This window comes from Furipterus horrens, unplaced genomic scaffold (genome assembly GCF_987537825.1).
Source record: "Furipterus horrens unplaced genomic scaffold, mFurHor1.1.pri manual_scaffold_4, whole genome shotgun sequence".
NCBI lineage: Eukaryota > Metazoa > Chordata > Mammalia > Chiroptera > Furipteridae > Furipterus > Furipterus horrens.
The window spans coordinates 175,670,795-175,692,795 of NW_028327174.1; the positions used below are offsets into that span (position 1 = coordinate 175,670,795).

General features: G+C 46.0%; 1 protein-coding gene across 1 annotated transcript in view; it reads left to right on the forward strand.

The window, feature by feature from the left end:
* Positions 1–22,001, forward strand: part of CCDC180 (coiled-coil domain containing 180) — a 49,208-nt gene that overhangs the window by 15,468 nt on the left and 11,739 nt on the right. The window contains 16 exon segments of the mRNA XM_090275927.1: positions 2–117; positions 1,150–1,276; positions 2,926–2,965; positions 3,095–3,555; positions 4,834–5,063; positions 8,757–8,932; positions 10,481–10,661; positions 11,478–11,624; positions 12,280–12,424; positions 12,600–12,716; positions 13,652–13,750; positions 15,259–15,378; positions 16,929–17,101; positions 17,398–17,515; positions 17,517–17,647; positions 19,350–19,427. Coding sequence (XP_090132053.1) covers positions 2–117; positions 1,150–1,276; positions 2,926–2,965; positions 3,095–3,555; positions 4,834–5,063; positions 8,757–8,932; positions 10,481–10,661; positions 11,478–11,624; positions 12,280–12,424; positions 12,600–12,716; positions 13,652–13,750; positions 15,259–15,378; positions 16,929–17,101; positions 17,398–17,515; positions 17,517–17,647; positions 19,350–19,427 — 2,459 coding nt within the window.

The window sequence follows — 22,001 nt, forward strand, 5'->3', positions numbered from 1 at the left end:
GGCCCAGGAGGCCCACCTTGATGAGCTGTTGGACCAACTGAGGCAGCAAAGCAGTGAGGAAACACTGAAGTCTCATCTGGAAAAGGCCAAAGATTTTCTGAAGAATATAAAATGCAGGTAGGTGGACAAGACCACAGAAGACAGAAGGGGATGACCTGGAACTCATATTCGAGGTCAGAGGCTTCCTGTTTTGGAGCCTAAGGGTGTACCCAACAGACTCAAGATTAAAATGTTGCCTCCAGCTTGAGACCATGCAGAAGCTTCCAGGGAGAACTTTCATCCAGAAAGTTTAGGGAGGGAGGTTTTAAGGCCCTGGGGTTTAAAAGTCCAGAGCATGGGCTCTCCCCTACCTTTAAACATTTAAAACACATATGCTCCTTGTTAAATAAAGAAATGTTAACCAATACAAACATGTACAAAATTTCCCCTCAGTATATATGTGGATATATACACATATATAGTGTTTTTTAAACAAAAGTTGGATCATACTATTCAAATTGTTTTATAACTATAGATATATTTCCATTTTAAATTACCATCTAGAGTTTATTAATTTGGTTGCTTCATAATGACTTAACCATCCCCTAATTGATTAGCTTTTTAAGACTGGTTCTAGTTTTTTCAGTACGGACAGTTCTCTTTGAACCATCTTGTATCTTGCTGCCTCTGTACAACCAATTCTGTGAGGACCACTCACGGAAAAGAAATTGTACTGACGATTGTTTGCAGTACTTAGATTCAGAATTACATCTTGAGGCAGATAAGTAACCCTCTGAGCCTTGGTTTCCTTACCTGGGGAAACAGATAAAAGTCTAGGCCTTGAGGCATTAGAAGGTTTGATAGGATAAGGTAGGTGAAGTTCAAGGACAGGATTAGGACAGTGGACAGGAAGTGAGAGCCCGCGTTACAACAAGCAGAGAACACTCGTGTGTGTTTTCTAAATGTTCTACAAAGCATATATTCCTTGTATGATTAGAAAAACAAACCAAGGACTATTATGATACAAAGACCCTACACAGCAGCTCTGTGCGGAGCTAAATGCCCAGTTCCAGCCCACCTCTCTGGGGTCAGGGGCCTGACTTTCGGCTGGGGTCTCCCACACTCAGCTGAGCCCTTCTTAGTTGACAGTCTCACCTACCTACCTCCCAGGTATGAATATTTTCATGCTCTCTTGACACAAGAAGTGACGGAGTACTCAGCGATCATACTGAAAGAACTCAACTCCTACAGCTCCAACCTCAGCCGACACTTCTTCGTTCGTGAAATCTTTGAACAGGTATGGAGAGGGAAGGGTACAAAAAGCCCAGCCACTCACCAGGAAGCAAAGGATGATTTCTAGTTCTGATTTGCTTCAACTTTGAACATCCCCCCTAACCTGTGTGGAGTTAGAATCTATGTCAGGACATCAAGGAATAAAAAGCTGAAACCCTTTCTGAGAGACCACCTCTTTCTCAGATTAAAAGAGGTTGAAGGGCTCAGAACTCAGGCCTCTAGTTTTGAATGGAGTTCTAATAAAAAGACTAATTTGGATGATTTCCTGAATTCCATTCACCCAACCCACTACTGCCACAGAACCCCCTAAAATACAGCTCTGACCTACTCACTGTCCTGCTCACAAGGCCCTCATCAACCCTGCAGCCCCTGTGGAATCCAGCCCCCAGCTGACCGTAGAGGCCCCACGTCTGGTTCCCACCTGACTGTCCCTGCTTCAGCTCACTCCTCACTCTTTCCTCTGTGCCCTGCCCCTGCCCCTGCCCTTCCTCCTTCTGCTCCTCTGCTGGCTTCTGTGTGTCTGCACATCCCAAAGCTGCCCGCACCTCCAGTCCACTACCAGTGACTAGTACCCCATCCACTCAGCCTGACCCCCCATAACACCTTCCTCACCGCATCACAGCTCTTCTCCCTGAGTGTGCTTGTACATTGGCTACTGTCAGATACAGGAGTTTAGAGCACCTGTTGAAGGTGTTTCCTGAAGGGCAGGTGTGCCTTACCAACTTTAATTCAACTTGGATTAGCCTTAGCACGGTGTCTTGCACATAATTCAAACACAATGAATGCCCCTGGGTAAATGCACAAATACTTGTTATGTCCTGGCCTGACTCTCACAGAGTTGGCTCTTTCCCGCATACCCAGCCAGAGTCCTGCATGGCCAGAGCTGAAAATATTTGTGGTTGACACTGAACCTGGCCAAGGCTTTCCTGTATATATGGTGTCCCTGGCTCCTCAGAGAATCTGTCCTCTAGGCAGGGATCACTATTCCAATTCCTCATAAATGCTCCCTGGGGCACCTGGAGTGAGGTGAAGCTCATCATCTGTCCTGTGAGATTGGTCTGGTTGTCTTGCTTAAAGGATATGCACTGTCATGGTCTCCATGTCACAGGGAGGACACTGAGCCCCCCAGGGCTTAAGGGAATTGCCCAAGGTGACCCAACTTCTAAGGAGCTGAGATTCGAACCCAGACCTGCAGACTGCACAGTCCACACTGTTATCTGTGGCACACGTATCTGTACCTTCATCCAGGGAATTGGGAGCATTAACTAGAGGCCTCCCAGGTCTCATAAGTCATGTTCATTCTGTATGTTTGTGAACTCAGAATGAACTGTGGGCAGCAGATTCCTGCTCCTTTGTTTGAATCCTTCAATTTATACGTTCTACCTCTTGGCCCCAGATCACTACCAAAAATGTGTCAGAATGGGATTTGATTCTTCTAATGCCCACTGTGTGAGGAAAGAGTTTGCTAGTCTGCCTGGGATTATGGAAAATGGATTCCCTGGGTTGGGAACACCCTGATGACCCTAGTGAAATGCCTGCATTTGATGTTCGAGGGGAGGGGAGGCAGAGAGCAAAGAGGTGCCCTTAGAAGGGCCACCCTGAAGGAAGGCAGCCCTGCTCATTCAGTCAATGTCCCGTGTTTTTTCCTTGCAGAACTTGGATGGGGAAGTCATTCTCAAACTCAGAGAACCAGGTAAACCTTTCACACATCAAGTCTGATCCTCCCTGACTCCACTCTTGTGTACTTTTGGGCTGGGGACACCCAATTCAGGCTACATTGGTAACCTGCCTTTCCTCGTGCTTTGGGGTTGCTCCTCAACAGAAGCACGTGAAAAGGATTTCCAGGAGAGAATGAGAAAACTGAGGGAGCAAAGGGCTCCTGTGGAAACAAGCAAAAGTGAGGAAAGTGTAAGTGGAAGCACCAGTTCCTCCTGGCCAGCAGAAGAGATGGAAGAAGAAAAATATGGAGACATTGAGTCCGTTGTAACTGAAGAGGTGGGCGTGAGCCAGCAGGAGAAATCCGTACTGAGTGAAGAGATGGATGAGTCGAGAGAGCACTCTGTGCAGGAATTAGAAGAATTGCAGGTTGAAAGAAACAGCTCCTTAAAACCATCCCTGAACCAGGAAAGTGTGATGGTTCAAGAAAAGGAGAAGGAAGAGGAGGAAGAGGAGGACAAGAAGAAGGAGAAGAAAGAGGCAGAGGAGAAAGAGGAAGAGAAGGAGGAGGAAGAAGACAAGGGGGAAAAGGAAAGGGAAGAACATGAGAATTTATCTATGGCTGAGGTAGGTCAGCAATGGATTTATCCTTTGGCAAGGAGAAAGTGTGTTGTTTTTACTCTCTGTATCAGTAATTATAATACAAGCTTGAGTCCCCAATGGCACAGTCTCCCTTGATGTATGTGCATAGGAAGAATTACAATGGTATGCACACCTTTTATTTGTGTCAACAGGGATCCAGTTCTTATCTCACCACAAGGCTTTTCAAAGTTCACCTTGCTGTCCTCACATCCCGTCCTACAACCTACTCTGAAGTCGTATGGCTTTCCTCATTCTTTCCTCGTCTTCTTTCTTTCACAGCTCCTCTTTTTTATAAGATCAACTTAGCCTCTCTGTCCTTTCTCTCTTCCCATTCTCTGGCTGTGTAAAACAAACGGTCTATCTCCTAGGTGGCAAACAGAGCTCTCCTTAGAGTGCAGGGAAGTAACTCTCAAGTTATTAAATCTTGTCCAACACGTTCAGACTCACAGGACAGTAACTTGAGTTTTATAATAATGAAATTGCAAAAAAACTTTTCTTGTATTGCTGTGAAAGAATTGTCACGTGAAACTTCTTTTGGAGCAGGGATCTCGTGCTCAAATGTCCACAGGCATGTAATAGAAAAGAGAGCTGGAGACCAAGTGTAAGATGGTGACAAGGGGTAATAAGTATTGTCTTAGTCCATTTGGGCTGCGGTAACAGAATGGCAGAGACTGGGCAGCTCATAAACAATGGAAATTTTTTCTCCACAGTTCTGGAGACTAGTAAATCCAAGATCAAAGCACCAGCAGATTTGATGTCTGGTAAAGGCCCACTTCCTGGTTTATAGACATCCACCTCCTCACTGTGTCCTCACATCGTAGAAGGGGCAGGGGAGCTCTCTGGGGTCTATTTTATAAGGACACTAGTCTCATTCATAAGGACTCTGCCTTCATGACCTAATCACCTTCTAAAGGCCCACCTCCAAATACTAATACATTGGGGATATGAATTTTGGAAGGACATCCAACATTCAGTCTATGGCAACTCTGCAGTCATTACTTAAGCTCCGGCCAACAATGCCATAAGGGAACGTAGGCTCAGAATTGCCAGATTTTCTGATTTTTATGAGAAATCCAAAATCCAGACTATTTGTGGAATTACCCAATTTTAAAAGCATTATGTGGGAAAACAAAAACAAAAAAAAAAACAACTACAGGCAAGATTCGGCTCACAGCTTTACAACCTCAGATGTCAAGGAACCTGTGGTTGGGATCCCCAAGTCTTTTTGATGATATCAAGTCTAAAGTCTTGTTTTCTGCTTAGTCTGAAGCCCAGGAAGAGAGTCTGGGTGCTGCATTCCATGAGGACATGGAGTCCTTCACAGTCTCCAGTGGGAATACTTATTTTGTCTTCCTACCCCTGGAACAAGAAGAAGAGAATTGCGAGAAGCCCCATTCCAGCCTTTCTGCCACTCTCATCGACGACACTTCCAATGCCAAGTTCCTAGAACAAGTAATAATTCCATCCACACTAGTTTCAGAAATTAAGAAACAGTGAGTAGGAAATCCTTTTATTTGCATTCTCTTGTCCTGAGTTTTAGCAACAAGGTGAAATATTTTAACAAAAATGGACTAATTTCAGCTGATAAAAGGAAATGTGTAGCTCCGGCCAGTATGGCTCAGTTGGTTAGAGCATTGCCCATAACTGAGGGGTTGTGGGTTCAATCCCTGGTCCAGGCAGGAATGATCCCCCGTCCGGGCCTATATGATCCTCTGTCTGGGTGTGTAAGGGAGGCAATCAATTGATGCTTATCTCTCACATCAATGTTTCTCTTCCTCTCAAAAAAAAAAAAAAGTCTTTGATGAGGATAAATTTTTTTTAAAGGAAATGTATAACTGAGGACAGAGATGAGAAACACTATAAACACAATAAAAAAGAGCACATGTCTAGAAATTATTTGCAGTCACAGATATTTTCTATGAGAAATGCCCCTTCTTCCTGTCCCTGGATGCCTTCCTTTCTTGGTCTTGTACCTAAGACAGTGTTTTCTCTGCTAGGAGTTTATTGGTTCTAGATCATGCCCCATTGGTAATCTTAGGGTTTCTAACTTTTAAAAAATTTATGGATATAGACTATAGGTGTGAGTATATCAGTATGATATTTGGCTCTGATTATGTGACACATCTATTGCAGAAAATTAGAAAATCGAAAAAAGTACAATGAATAATATAGAAACGACCCATAATTCTACCACTGAGAATTTACCTCCCCTAACTCCCAAGTTTCTGGGCCTTCATGTTTGAATTTGGATCAAATGTGGAAATTTGCATTTGGCTTCAGGACAGCATTTCCATTGCCTTCCTGACTCTACAATGTCTTAGCTAAGATTAGCCAGCTAGAGATCACCTGGTTAGTCTACCTCCCATGTTTACACATGTGCAGTGAATAGGAGTAAAGTCAGGACTTTGTACTCTTTTCTCCTTTACTTCAACATCTTCTTACCTTGGAAATGTCTCTTGATTTGAACCTCATCCTCTCCTTCCTCTATCACAAGCCTTTGTCTGTTCTCTCCCTAGCCCATAGATCAAAGTAAAGCAACAACCACTGCAAGAGCTAATATTTATTGAGAGGATTTAATACTTTCAATACCTGGAAGAGTGTATAATAATTAGCCCATTTTACAGAGGAAGAAACTGAACCTCAGAGAGTTAGTAACTTGAATAAGATCTTTTATAGGAAGTGGTTAGATCCACGTTATAAATTTAGACCCAGTTAATTCCAGAGTGTAGAACCAAACACCACGCCATTTGACCTTGAGACTAACCATAAAAATAGTTCTGTGTTTAATGATTGAATTTTCATGCTGCAGGATAGCATACATACCGAAAAGAATGGAAATCATGAGTATATATAGCTCAATAAATTGTCCACCTGGTAACCAGTACCCACAAGAAGTGGAACAGTACCAGCTTTCCAGGAGTCCCCCCCATGTGCCTGTCCCAAGTCACTGCCCTCTATTCCCCAAGGATAACAAATATTCTAACTTCTGAATGAGGTTGCTTGTTTTTTAACATTATTGAAATAGAATAATACAGAATGTACTGTTTTATGTCAGGCTTTTTTTCATTATGTTTGTAAGGTTCATATATATTTTTTAATGTGGCTGCAGCTCACTATTTATTTATTTATTTATCTATCCATTCTACTACTGATACACATGTGGGCTGTTTCCCATTTGGAGATAAACCAACAATGCCACTCTGAACATTCTTATATGTATAAGCCTTTTGGTGAATATATCTATACATTTCTGTTAGATATATAAGTAAGAGTGGAATTGTTGGGACATAGAGTTATATGTGTGTCCACCTTGAGAGGATACAACCAAAAGATACTACCAAGAGTTTTCAAGAGTGGTTTAGCAGTTTACAACAGTGCGTGAGAGAGTTCCACTTGCTCCATATCCTCACCGGTATCAGCAGGTTTTTTTTTTGTTTAAGTTTCTTTTTTTATTGTCTTTTATTTATTTATTTTATTTATCTGTTTTTAGAGAGAGGGGAAAAGAGAAAGAGAGGGAGAGAAACATCAATGTGTGGTTGCCTCTCACGCACCCCCAACTGGGGACCTGGTGTGCAACCTAGTCATGTGCCCTGACTGGGAATCGAACCAGTGACACTTGGTTCGGTATCAGCAGTTTTTATTTCAGCCATTCTGTATCTGTGTAGTGGCACTTTGTTGTGATTTTATTTTGAGTTTTTCTGATGACTAATGATGTTGTGAACCTTTTCATATACTTATTGGCCATTTGGTTATTTTATCTTCAAATCTTTTGCCTATTTTTTTCTGGTGGATTGTCTATCTTTTTTCTCATTGATTCATACAAGTTAGTTACCTCCTCTAGATATGCAGGTTTTTTTCAGGTAAATACATGGCAAATATCCATCCCTTCTCTGTGCTTACCTTTTTAACTTTCTTAAAGGTTTCTATTAATGGACATAAATTCTAATTTGTAATAAGGTTCTAATCCTCAATTTTTTCATAAGGGTTAGTGTAATTTGTGTTCTATCTAAGAAATCTTTGCTGGTCCCAAAGTCATGAAAATATTGTCCTGCATAATCTGCTACAGATGCTATTGTTTTATACTTCCACATTTAAATGTCAACTCTACGTGGAATTGATTTTTGTTTATGGTGTGAGGTAGGAGTCACCATGAGTTTCTTCCCCATATGGATGACCAGTTTACCCCAAGCTATTTGAGAAAACCCTCCTCTCCCCACTGCTCTGCTGTGCCTCTGCCTGTCACTCTGTGTATCTGTCCTCTTGTCACCACCTCATCATGTTTGATGACTGTATCTTTATGCTAAGCTTTAATGTCTCAAAGTATAAGTCTCTCAATTCTGGTCTTCTCCAAGACTCTCTTGACTATGCTTGATCATTGGTATTTCTGTATAAATTTGAAATCAGCTCATCAGTTTCTATAAGAAGATATTTGCTAAAAAAAATTTTGTTATCTCATTGAATCTAGAGATAAATTTGGGGAGAACTGACATCTTAACAATATATAACTATCTTAACAATATATTCATTTTAAAAAGGAAGAAATGATAAGCCGAGAAAAATATTTACAACTCACAACACAGTCAAAGGACCTCATGTTCCCAATATATAGAGAGCTCCTGTATAAAGAGATTGCTAAGAAAAAAACAGCTACACAATAGAGAAATGGGCAAAAGATGTTAATGGATAGTATGAAGAAAAAGAAATGAAATAGTCTTAAACAAATGAAAATGCACTCAATCTCGGTTATAACATGACAAAATTGTCAAATTTAAAAGGTTGACAATACCCTCTGAAGCTATGGAGAGGTAGGAACTATTTCCCACTGCTGACAGGAGTCAAAGCTGCCTTGCAATGGAAGCACTTTGGTTGTATCTTCCAGAATCATACCTGTGTTTTAGGCTTTGATTTGATACTTCCAGTTTAAGGAATTTATCCTATAGAAACGCTTCTACACTTGACATATGTACAGGGTCGTTCATTGTAGCCTCCTTTGTAAAAACAAATCCCAGTGTCTCCCAGCAGGGATACGATTAAAGAATGGTGGTCCACTCAGACCAAAAAACACAGTGCAGTTGGGAAGTAAAATAAGGAAGGAGTGAAAGGGTGAAGCAGTTTGTCAATATGGAAAGCGCTCTCCCCCGCACGATTGCTGGCAGGATGACCCTCTCTGCTCTCCTCCCCCTCAGACTTCGTGCTGGCTTTTTTGAGCACTTAGAGAGGTGGTTTGACCAAAGTGCTCTCACTGCCCGTGTCATCGTGGCCACCAAGATTGATGAGCTGGATTCAGAACTGGAGCTGCGTCTGCACCTGCACGAGCCCAGAGCCCAGCGCATAGAAAAGGACATCCACAATGTCAGGGCAGGTACAGACCCTGCCTGGGAACGCTGCCCTGCCCCAGACCCCTGGTGTCTGTGCCACCACAGCTCGCATTCATTAGCTGCCCCAGTTTGCATGACACAACATTTATCTTATCACACCATGGAAGGTGTGTGTGAGGGTTTGCATCTCCCAGGCTGGCAGAGAAAGTAGTACTCAGAATACTCATTCAAGATTTTTTAAATTGCTTTTTTTTTTAAAGGACATTAGATATTGAAATGACAAGTATTGTCTTTTTTTTTAGCTGTGTGCATCCCAGCTCTGTTCACATACCTGTCAGATATACACCTGCATGGCAGATGCTTCAGGAGCAAACCTGTAACTCAGGAATCAGAGCTATCAGGCTCAACCTCTGCAGCTGTGTGACTTTGGGCAGGTTACCTGACTTCTCTGATCTGCCTCTCACCTGCAGAAGGGGATGTTGGCGGAGGTAGTGGTACAGTCAGGAATCATGAGCAACTCATACAAGCCACGTCCTCCAAAAGTGGTAGTTATTAATTTCAGCATACAATTTATAACACGTAAAAAGAGATGCCTTTTCTTTCTTAGGCAGAGGGACCCATTAATGGGTGGGGGCACACTTTTAGTTGGAGCCTTCAATGACCCTTGTATCACACTTCAAGCTCCATCACAGACCTTTAGAGCTCGGAGACAGTTCCCACATGATCCTATCCAACCTCCTATTACCTGGGGCTGTGAAGTGGTTATGAAACCAGGCATCCTGGCCCGGAGCGTCAGTGTCTGTGGCCTTTGGAGACCTGCTTGACTTTTGGAACCTCATTGTCTTCATCTGAAAAATGTGCGTTTACTATAAATATAAATAAGGAGGCTTTCTGCAGGCTCGTTTCCTTTCCCTTCCCTGGCGCCATGGCCCAGTACACAATGTGGAGGTCAAGGGTAGAGCAGCAATGTCCAAGAGTCATACCACTCCTTTCTGATAGAGCTGAGACCACACAGCACTTTCAGCATGCCCAGGAGGAGGGAGGTTAGATAGGATGATCTGGGCTGTCTGCTAACTCTAAAGGCCCATGATGGAGCCTTGGAAGCCAAATCCTGGTTATTTTTACTATACCGTAGAAGCCCATTGGAATTCCGGCTCATTAGAAATGAGTAGCCACTGATCTAAAGGAACAACTCTCAACTGCCCAGCTGGGTGTTTTCTCCCAGACCCTCTCCGGAGATCCCTCCCCTCCCCGACACCTTGCCCCTATCCCACCTGCTCCCACGTTGCTCTCCTGGGACTCTCCCTCTCTCAGACTTTGTTCCCTTCAGCTGCAGACAGGGTGTCTCCATCAGCAGAGACCTCCCCACCATCAGCTGGGCAGAGCTTCCTCTCCAGTTAGAGACCCTGTGACCATTTCAGGTTGGCCTCCCTGAGATCTGTGCCCATGTCTAGGCCAAGCACTTGAGAGGGCAGCAGAACAGAATAAGGAACTTTGGCCAGAATGGTCCCTGCTCTGCAGCTGGCCCAGGAAAGGAAAGTCCTGAGGTGACTCTGGATCCAGAGGACCTCAGTGCCCCTCATCCTTTTCAGTTGAGCTCTTGCTTCATCAAGAGCGTTTGGACAGCCACTGTGCTGGGGTGATGGAGGCACTGCGGAAGGAGAAGCTGATGTTCTCCCAGTTCCAAGAGGAGCAAAACACGAAGAGTGAAAACTTCCGTCGCAAGATTTACGACATGGAACATGTCTTCCTGAATGCCACCAAGAGCCAGAAGTAAGGGCCCTGGAGTCCCCACCTTGGCCTTGTGGGCCTAGAACCCAGTCTGGTGGCTGCTCTCAAAGAAGTGGTCCCTCCCTGGTGGATAAAGGAATGAGGTTTTCCAGGCCCTGGAGCGACCTTCCCTTTTCAGTTCACCTCTTCATGAGAGTCAGGGTCCAACTGTGTGAAACATCTCCCTGGAGCCTGGGGGCTGGGGGTGGATGAGCAGCCGGAGAGCAAAAAGGATGCTCATGGTCAGTGCAGGGATGCAAACGACGTGCCCCGGAATGTCCGTGGCAGGAAAGACCACTTCCATCCCCGGGAGTTGGGAAGAGTTTTCCTGTAGGACCCCTGGGCCTGGGATGGGAGAAGGTGGAGAAGGGGCAGAATTCTCCCATCAGGAAGGGCCACTAAGGTGGGGATGCACTCAGGGCAGAGTCAGGGGTTCCAGGAATGTCATTCAGAGATTTGCATGGAGGCTCTTGCTCAAGGAAGGTTCCGTCAGTAACGGGAGGAGCCCTTTTGGGAGAGCACCAGGGAGGAGGGAGTTAGAGCAAGTGTGCTGGGGGTGAGGATGAGGTCCACTAGGACCTGGGGATTCTTTCAGTTTGGTGTCAGGGGCCAGAGTGAGGGGAGTAGTGCCCTCTGACCCAGCACACTGAGACCTCCACACTATCCTGCACATGCTGGCATTTTGAACTTCCTTCTACCAGAGAAGATGGGCAGTGGTTCTGGTACCCCCACAGCTGGGCACAGCAGTGGAGCTCAAGCAGCCTTCCAGATTGCCCTCCCATGCCCAAGCCATCACCGTGCCCCTCCCGTGTTCCCCAGGCTGGTCGGTCTCAGCAGCACTCTGCATCAGGAGCTGCTCAGCTACGTCGATGTCATCCAGGTGTCCCTGCGCAGCTTCCGCCAGTACCTGGAGGAGAGCCTGGGCAAGCTTCGCTACACCAACATTGAGTTCATCAAGCACTGCAGGTACGAGCCGGCATCTGGGGCTTCTGCGGGCCACCAGGCGTTCTCCATTGAGAGCTGGTCAAGTCCTGCCTGATTTTTTATTGTGACAAATGTACATAACATAAAAGTATCCATTTTAACCATTTTTAGCTATACAGTTCAGGGGCAGTAAGTTATTCACAGTGTTGTCCCGTCCTCACCACCACCCATCTCCAGAACCTTTTTCATCTTCGCAAACTGAAACTCGGAACCCATTCAACACTAACTCCCATTCTCCTCTTCTCTAGCCCCTGGCGACCACCACTCTATTTTCTGCCTCTATGAATTTGACTACTCTAGGTACCTCGTTATAAGTGGAATCACACAACGTTTGTCCTTCTGTGTGCCTGGTTTATTTCACTTAGCATAATGTCTTCAACATTCATCCACGCTGTAGCATGTGTCAGAGTTCATTCCTTCCTAAGGCTGAATATGACTCCGTTGTGCATATATACTACATTTTATTTATGCATTGACAGACATTTGGGTTGTTTTTCTGCTTCTCTCTGGCCTACCTGCATTCATTTTCCCACGATCTTGCAGTTTTAGTCTAAAGCCTTATAAACCACAGTATTTAGGATGACTGGAAAGTTTTGGGTCTGATCAGTGGCTTCCATTTCTCCCAAATTATTTTCAGATTGTTTTCAGAGGGAGGTAACTTTTCTTCTGAAGAAATTGAGTCACTATGTAATCGACTAGAGAAGGAAGCTGCCCGGATAGAGTTTGTTGAAAGCTCAATCATGATCAACATGGAGAAGATGGAAAGCGAGTACCTGGACCAGGTGGGTGAGCCCCACCCTTGACCTTTAGTCAGGCTCCCATGACACCTGGTTACCAGATCAACAGGACCAGTTTAGCCCCCTTTCCAACCATTAGTTGAGCCTGTCCCCCTCTGTTTCTGAAGCTCAAAAGCTCTCAGTTAAGTCCCCCTCCTCAACTTTTTGTATTTCTTCATAGGCCAATGATTTCATCAACAAGTTTGAAAGTAAATTCCATAACCTGTCTGTGGACCTTATTTTCATAGAGAAAATCCAGCGGTTGCTGACAAATCTACAAGTGAACATCAGGTGTGAGGTAGGACAGATAAATTCTTCATCGGGTGGGAATTTATCACACACGGCTGCACTCCAGCACTTTCCTAGAGGCTGGGGATATCAGTGTGACCTCTGTCCTGTGGGACTTGTACTCCAGCCAGGAAGACAGATTAAATTGTCATGGCCTCTAACACAGTGAATTTTTATGCACCATGAATCCTGCTAACTGACTCATTTTGATCAGCTATGTTAATCCTCACAGGGATTGTGTAAAGCAAGTATGGTTTTTAATCCCCATTTTAGAGACAAAGACACATGCAGAGAGTAAGTGACTTAGTAAAGAACACAGAGCTCTTAGTGGTGTAGCTGAAATGTGGATCCAAGTCAAAGATCTCAAATACACAACCTAGCTGTACACCTCAAGGAACTAGAAAAAGAAGAACAAATGATACCCAAAGTTAGCAGAATGAAGGAAATAAAGGCTCGATCACAAATAAATGAAATACAGACTAGAAAAGTAATAGAAAAGATCAGTGAGGCTAAGAGCTGATTTTCTGAAGGTGAATAAAAGTGACAAACCTTTAGCTAGGCTAAGAGAAAAGAGACAAAACTTAAAGAGAAGACATTGCAGCTGATACCACAGAAAGACAAAGGATCCTAGGAGACCACTATGATCAATTATATGCCAACAAACTGGATAACCTATAGGAAATGGATACAGTCGTAAAAACACACCTACACCCTCAACCAATTCTGAGAGTCACCAATTTATTTTTAAACCTTATCTATTTGACAGTTAAAAAAAAATCTGTTAAATTTACATTGATCCGGTTTCTGATAAGATGGTGCATTTTCCCCTCCTGATTCAATTTTTCCAGTACTTAATTTATCTCTCAGATAGTAATATTTTGCTAACATTTTCCTGATCAAAATAGCTATTCTAGGAACAAATCTTGGAACCTCTGATTTTTCTAGGTGGCAAAATCCAATTCTCAAGCAGATGGATTAAATTCTTCTCTGGAACAACTTCAAAGCAAAGTAGAAATGTATCGAAACTCAAAGGGAGATAAAAAGGTATGTGCTCAGTAGCTGCTAAGCCATGAATGGTAAAGATGCATCATGCTAGAATCACGAACTAGAAATAAACTTAGATCTGCGGTCAGGATTTCACTGGTACTGGCGAGGCCTCTGAGCCTTCCTACTTAACCCCTGTTTTATTCAGTGGATTAAGGAAGAGAAGAGAAACCAGCCACTTCCCCCAGCCCTCAGTGCCTCCCAGGCAGGCTGCTGGAGTCCAGTGAGAGAGTCTTTTGAGCTAAGGTTTCATCGATATTAGCAGTAGAGGATGTTTATTTTTCTATCTTTATTGTTTTTTCCTGCATAGTAACACATGCTTCTTGGAAAAAGTTCCAACATCCACAAAGCAGAGTGGAGAACACGCATCACTCGTGTTCTTGTCTCCTGCAGAGCCCTCGCGAACCCTGTACTTCGGTGCAGGTGTTCCTCCACATCCCCTGCAGAGCAGGGAAAACTGGTCAATCTACTGTGTCCCCTTCAGTGGGCCCTTCAGGGACAGGTCTGCCTCTCCAGGGCAGAAACATTTGCTCTTCCACATTTTCTCACCTCCCAGCCTCCCCCCATTCAGGGTGTCAGGGTGTTGGGCAGGTTGCCAGGCCTTTGCACAGCCCCCTGGCCAGGATGGGGAAGCATGAGCTTGGGTGGGCAGGCAATCCTGTGCTGACGGAAGACCCCGGTTGGACTCTGATGCAGAGCAGTGATCAAGAGACGGGAGAGATGCATCAGACGCATGGTGAAGGCTGTGAGGACCAGGGCCACGTTGAGGAGAGCTTTCTGGCTGCTGGGTGCAGAGAGGCAGAAGGGTTGGTCAGAGAGCAGCAGGGTGCTGGGACTGAGGCAGAGAGAACGGCGGCCTGGACAAGATGCCAGCAGAGACATGTTCCAATTCCAGAGCTGAGTGGAGGGGAGAAAGGGCAGGACTCAGAGTGCATTGGAAATGAAGGAAGTAGAAGAGGCCCAGGCACCTCCTGCCCTGGGTCATCTAATAGGTCAGTGAAGCGTTCAGGGAACAGTGTGTGAGCACTGCTGAGTGACGCACGGGATGTGTGGTAAAGGTGAACATCCTCACAGTGCCTTCTGCACACCTGCAGGGCTTGCTCAGTGGGACTGCTGCTCCAGGGGTGTGTGCACTTGATGTTGTCATGAGAACCCCTCCGGAAAGGCTGTGGTCATTTCACTCCTGCATACCCTTGCCACTTTGGGCCAAACATTTCCTCCTGAATGTAGAGTATTAGAGCTAGAAGAAATCCTATGGAGCATTCTTTGTCCCCTTCACACAGATGGGGAGACTGAGTCAAGTGTGTTTAAATCATTTGCCTAGAACAAACCTGTAGAACCAGGAACAGAACTCCCAATGCCCCATCAACTGAAGGATCTGCTGTCCCAGGGCAGCGGCCCAAGAGTCAGCCCTCACCAGCCAGCCCCTATTCCTGAGATTCAGACGGAATTACCTCGCTCTCCTGCAGCCTGCTTCCTGTGGCTTTCTTCTTCCATGTTCTCACTAGGTAGTGACCACGGAAGATGTCTGTGGCTCTGTTCAAACTTGGAAAGAAAAACTGAACCACAGGATTCAGTACCTCAACTGTGGGCTGAAGAGAGCTTCCATGACTCAAGTGGATTTTCCTGTAAGGGACAGAATGGGGTGGCGGTGATGGGTGGGTGAGCTGTTGGGTCTGGGCTCCTAGGACCTGCAGGGCCTAGCAGAGCCCAAGGGAAGAGGGGGCTCCCAGGTCCCTGCTGGACATAAGGCCTACTGGGGTACCTTGGAAAGACCACAGGCTGTGGGTCAGATCTGGGTTTAAATCCAGAATGGGCCACTTCCCTACTTTGGTCTCTCAGGAAACCCCTCACCTGCTGGCTCTGCCTCCTCCCCCCTGTCAGGGCCCTCGGCTCACCCCACCCTCCGGCTCTCAGGGCAGTCTCACCTCTCAGCCTCTCCCTTCCCACTCACACCCACGAGCAGCCACCAGCTTCTCCTCACCCACCCCAACCACCTCATCCAAGCCCCCTGGTCCCCACGATCCACTCCCGGAGCTGCAGCCACCAAACTCTGGAAAAGGCCAGCCTGACTGTGTCACTCTCCTGCCCTCTGAGTAAAATCCAGACCCTTTCATCAGACCTACGCAGCAGCCTCTGTGGTCCACCCTCTGTGGCCTCTTCACTTCTCTGGTTCCCCTAAGATGTCACTTTGCCCTGAACCTTCTCCCACCCCGGGACATCGGGGTGTCCTGGCCCCAGAGGCACCTCAGTTTTCCCCGTGAGCCCACCGACCATGCAGTGAGTTCTCCATGTTAGGGGCCAGCTCCCCTCAACTGTGTTCCCCCTCACCCCACGCTCAGCCCTTCACACCAGGGTTTGAAGACCAGAGGCTCTCAGCCACCTTCAGGTGGTGCTGAGGGGGTCATAGAACCAATGGCAACATAAATGGGCACCCCTTGAGGGCTGCCCTGGTTACTCTCAGGCCCTGCCTCCCACAGCCACATTTTGAAGCAGCCCTTCCCTCCATGCCACCAGCACTAAGCCTCCACTGCAGCACCACTGCTGCACCTGCAAGACGGTACTCAGGTGTCCAGCTAAGTCCTTCTCTCTTACAGTCCACCGCTGAGTCATGATACAGAATAAAATAGGGAGCAGCTTGACCATGCGCTCATTGTGGGCCACCACTGTGACCCCTTCTCTGAGGTCCAACCTGAGGGGGAGGTGGCCACTCATTCATTCATACATTCATTCATTCATTTGTCCATTGGTCAAAACATTGCCTGGGTACATCTGCAGGCCAGTCTTACAGGTCCAAGACCCTCAGTCTCATAGAGGACACTGGAACTTTTCCTTTACAATACTGGTCCCCATTGTGACCAAACATTTATTTGTAGGTATGCATATTAAATGTCTGTCTCTCTGACTAGACTTTAAGGTCCATGAGGACAAGGGTCACACGTGGCCTCTTCACCCCATGTCCCGGGGGCATGCGTGCATGCATGAATGAGTGGCCCTTTAAAAGAGACACCAGCATCATTGCTTTATAGAAGGGAAAACAGAGGCTCAGAGAGGTCAGGCAGTTGGCCTCCAGCCACAGCACCTGAGCAAAGTGGTGCTGGAATGTGGACCCAGCCCGTCTGAATACCTGACACCTAGGCTGGGCCCACACACTTGGGCCCTTCTCTCTGGCCTGCAGGACAATGTGTTGACTGACACGGACATGGAGAGTGACATCCTGGTGTCTTCAGAAGCCCTTGAAGAGGAAGCCAAGATGCATGGGGTCACCCCCGAGTCCTTTGCCCATCCCAGCCGCGTGGGGAAGCCCATGATTGAAGATCCTGCTATAGAGGTGGTCAAGAAGATCCTGCAGTGAGTGGCCCTGGGGTGCATTATGGAGCCTTGCCACCATGGCCCATGCGCTGAGCCTTTGGGAACTGGCTTTGGGGTCTCCCACACTGGGTTCCCATGTGATCCCACTCCTGAAAGCCTGTAACCTTGAGCAAGGGACCTCTCCTCTCAGAATCTCAGTTTCTTCCTCCAAAATGGGGCTCATGACAGGATGGAGTCACGTGGTGTTGTGTGCTAATGGGGCTGGTGCCCAGCGCCTGGCTTGAGCTGTCCTCATGGTCACTGGGTAAACCTCACATCCTTTCCTTTGGTTTCAGACTTCAGGACTCAAAACACTCAGTTCCCTCATGTGACAAAATTCGATCACAGGCAGGTAAAGGCACACAGGCTTGTGGGTGTCAGGGCTCTGGCAGTGGGGAAGCCAATGGTGCGACCCAGCCCATCCTCACCTTGGGTCTTCTGCTCTTGTTCTGGGCGATCGTCACCCAAAGGCTTGAAGCGACACCGGAATCAGGGAGAACACTCTGTGAAGGCCTTGTCCAGTGGCAATGCCACCTCATCAGGGAGGTAGGGATGCGGGACCTCCCCTTCCCCGACCCCTACCCTGTCTCCCTAAACAGAGGCCAGAGATCCCCCCGTTACTTTATCAGAATCTGTCCTCAGAATGTGCTGCCTGTGCTCACAGCTCTGAGACTCCAAGGGGCTGAGGGAGGGCCCAGCTCTGAAGCTGGCTTTGGTCACATCTGCACGCATTCCTACAGAGGGACTTGGCTCACACAGGCCTCCCACTTAGAGAACAATCTGAGAGCTCTGTGGTTTCCCACGGTGGTGGCTGGTGGATCCAAGCTCTGCTACCCTTCTACATGCATCCTCATGATCAGAAAGGGGGACCCTGGAGATGGCTTTCCTTGGGTGACATCACCGAGCCGTAGAAGGAATCCTGGGTCTCTGCATTCCAGCCATGTGCTCTGCCCACTGTGCCCCACTGGGGTGATTAGACTCATGTGGATTTTACGGAAGGTGGATAACAGAAGCCACATGGCTGAGCCAACTTTCTTGGTCTTCTGTGAGACTTCCTTGATGTGATTTAATTCCCAGGTTTGAGGAAGTGGCAGTGCGTTGGCATCCCTCTTAAGGGCTTTTTAAGACACCCATGCCATCTGCAATGTGGAAATAAGCACAGGCCGACCAAATGAGAAAAGCAAAACCTATTTATTCAGAGCTCACGACAGCATGGGAGTCAGCCACATCACTTGCATTTTAGCGGAGGCTCAAAGGCAGGCAGAGGAGTAGGAAAGCTTCATAGTGGAGAAGAGGGAGGGTCTGGGCATGTCTGGTTAGAGGCTATGGGTGCAGGAAGTGGGAGGTGAGGGGCGCGGCGGCCGGCAGCGGGCGTCCTATGTGATTGGTTAGGGGAGCATATCTGGTTTTCTCTGGTTGGTCCTAAGTTGGAAGCAGGGACAAAATTTGGGAAAGATGTCACTTATTAATCAATTCCTAGTCTTTGGGGGCTGATTATTACACACATTATTGTTTAGCTTTCTGAATTGTCCCTAGGGTAACCTCTGGCTTCCTGCAAGTCTGACAACAGGCTGGCTTCCCAAGCTGTTTATTGTAATATGGAGTTGTTTTCTCTGACAGGTTGCTGCCGGTTGTGGGTCTGACTTTTGTATTTATATGTGGTCCAGCCATTGTCCATTTGTGTGCAGTATTCAGTCTCTCAGAGGCTGCAAAATGAAATCCATGTTGCTCGGGATGCCAGATCAAAATTCAGGATGCCCAGTTAAATTTTAGTTTTAGGTAAACAATACATAATATTTTTAGTGTAAGTATGTCCCAAATATTACCTGAGACATACTTACACTAAAAAATTACTTGTTGCTTATATGAAATTCAAGTTCAGCTGGGCACATTGTATTTTTACTTGAAAATCTGGCAACTCTACATGTGGCTCAGCCTTGTTTTCTTTGGGGGCTAACCACAGGGTAGCAAGGATACAAATTTTTAGGCCCAAGCACCTTTTCCCCTTCCCCCTTCTCAGTGGCCTTGGGTGGGTTTTAGCCATAGAGGTTCACCCCCTCCCCTTAAGGTTGTCTCCAGAACTGTTGAGGAGCAGGGAGGAATCCTGGAGAAGTCAGCCCCAAACAGGGGTCAAGTTGCCCACAGGCAGGTCTAGTGCTTCCAACAACGCAGGTGGGGCTCCCGCAGGCTCAGCTATGCCTGTGTCTGTCCCCAGCCTCCAGAGCACTGACCCACCTTTGTTCCACAGCAACACACGGTTCACCAAACCCAACAAAATGGACAAAAAGTACCAGGTGCTCTGGGACAAGCCACCTCCTCAGGCCGAGTAAGTGACGACGCCCTTTCTGTTAAAACCTGTTGTCTCCCGCTGGGGCAGCCGAGCCTGCTTCAGTTGAGGGGAAACTAAGTAGAGGGCAGAGCCAGAGGGCTTGGTAAAGGGACAGATAAGGGTCAAGGTCAGTTTGTCTCCACTCATTTCACCTGGATTTGTTGAGAGGTTTTTTTTTTTTTTTCCCACCCAAATTTCACATTTTTCAGACTAAGCATTTTGTGGTAGCAGGGCTGCATACCCCTTTGAGGTTTGGCTTTCATTTTATTTTTAAATGCTTCTCCTTCCCGCATTGCCCTTTTGCTTTATTTTAATTATGATGATTAAAACAAAATATGTTCCACTTAACAGAGCTACATTTCAAGCAAACTAGCAAAATTTCCACTTCAGAAAATTGGAAGCACTCAGAGTAAGTTCAGGTCTACAAGTGCTCCTCCCTCCCCTCGATCAGAGGCCCCATCACCACAGTGCCTCTGCATTAATCTTTTAGCCCCACTAGCCCCGTCTCTTGGCTTTGTGAACCTGCAGAGAAGGGCAGCTTTTACATCAGGTGGCCCGGAAGTTGTGTCCAAATCAGCAGCTAGACGTTCCCTTGCCCCATGCACCCAAAGACATTCCACATTGTTAAAATCATGACTCCCTCTCAGTTTCATACAGTTCTGTCATTTTATCACATATGTAGATGTTCGTTACTATCACCACGATGCCAAAACAGAATTGTTCCATCACCCCCAAGATCTCCCTCCTGCTGCTCCTTATAGCCACATCCACCCCCTCCCTTGCTATCCCTAACCCTGAGCAACAACTCATCTGTTTTCCATCCCTATAATTTTGTCATTTTGGGAATGTCATATAAATGCTCTCATACAGTATATGACCTTTCCCGAGTGGCTTTATGCACCCACCATAATGCTCTTGAGACCATTCAAGTTGTCATGTGTATCAATTGTTCATTCTTTTGTATGACTGATGGTATGGATGATATCCACAGTATGGAGGCACCACGGCTCTTTAGTGATTAAAAAAAAAATCATAGGCTACACAGAAAAAAAATAAGTTGAGAATTTATTAAATCTCTGAAAGGGGAAGACTTTCCTGACATAGCATAATGGTTAATTGCTCAGAAAATAGAATCAGACTGGTCATGTTTTTACCTCCACATTGGGACTCTGGCTAAGTGACTTCTCCCCAACCCCAGTCTCCCCTCTGCACAGCTGGGAGAGGAGAACCCTCCTCTTAGAGCTGTGGTGAAGAGCCAGAGAGCTCCCAAGTGTCACCCACAGGCCTCCCTTTAGTAATACAGGATTGTCACACTAAGAAGCACTAGAGGATATCATAATGAAAAAGATGGAAAATTCTGGCAAACAAATTTTAAATTCCTGTGGGTTAAAATGCAATTAAAAGTTATCCATAGATAACCACCGTCCAAGAAACAATGATGATAAACAAGGACAACAAAGAAAAAAACGTTTAACAATGAGGTACCTCTGCCCCCTCACCACCCCACCCCCCAGCAAATTACTAGGGAAACTTTGAGAACTGAGTAGGGTAAGATAATTTGAAGAGACCACTCCGAAAGGAGGAAATAAAATTAGGAACAAACATGTAGAAAACACTCTCCCTAGAATGCAAAGAAGTGCATGAGATTAACCAATATAGAAATAGATTTTAGTGGAAGTTCCCAGTTTCTCTAGGGAGAATGGAGATGGTCCCTCCTGGGCACTGCAGGTAGGAGGTGTTAAAAAAAAAATGATCCTGACACTAGTTAACAGTAAGGAGGACTTTTATCCTAGACTATTGCTCTACGCGTCAAGATTGCCACAGTAGGGGAGAGAGGGGGCTCAATTCAGAACACGGCAAGGACCATGGAGATGTACAGTCAATGTACAGAGTGAGGGGGTCAGTGGATAGAAAATTCAAGAGTATTGGGATTCTTGCTAAACCTACTGAACAGGATTCTTGCTGATGGCAGGCCAGGGTGATCAGCTATCAAGGCTTGTCTCTAAACTGACTTAATAGGATTCTTGATGAAACAGAACCCATCAGGCCAACGACAGTGCCCAAGGATGGGGCCTAGTTGAAGAGAGGGCTCAGAAGAGCCAAGCCCCTCAAGTTTGGTCAAGAAGAGAGTCTCTGTCAGTCCCTTTCCTGGTTCAACGGAAGAAAAGCAGAATGTAAAATATACATGAACCTAATTCCAAACCTATTTTAAAACCAGCAAAAGGAAATACAATAACATGCTGGCACTCATTTTTCCTTCTTGTTTTTCAGTATATTTTCAATTTAATATAATTATGATGAGATAATTATAAAATGAAAGATTAAATGGGCTATTTACATGTATTTTAGGAATTGGCCAACAATAGTCACTGTGACATTTTATAGAAATTGTAAAAAATTAAGTGTCCTGCAGCTATATGTCATTCTAAAATACTGTTCCTTACTCCACTCTATTAAGATGGTTGATGTAACTGGATAGGAATATCCACTGAATCTGTATGAATTTGTCTAATAAAGCCCTGGTGTGTTCACAGTCACCTAAAGACCAGAGGTATTAGAAGAAGTCTTGCT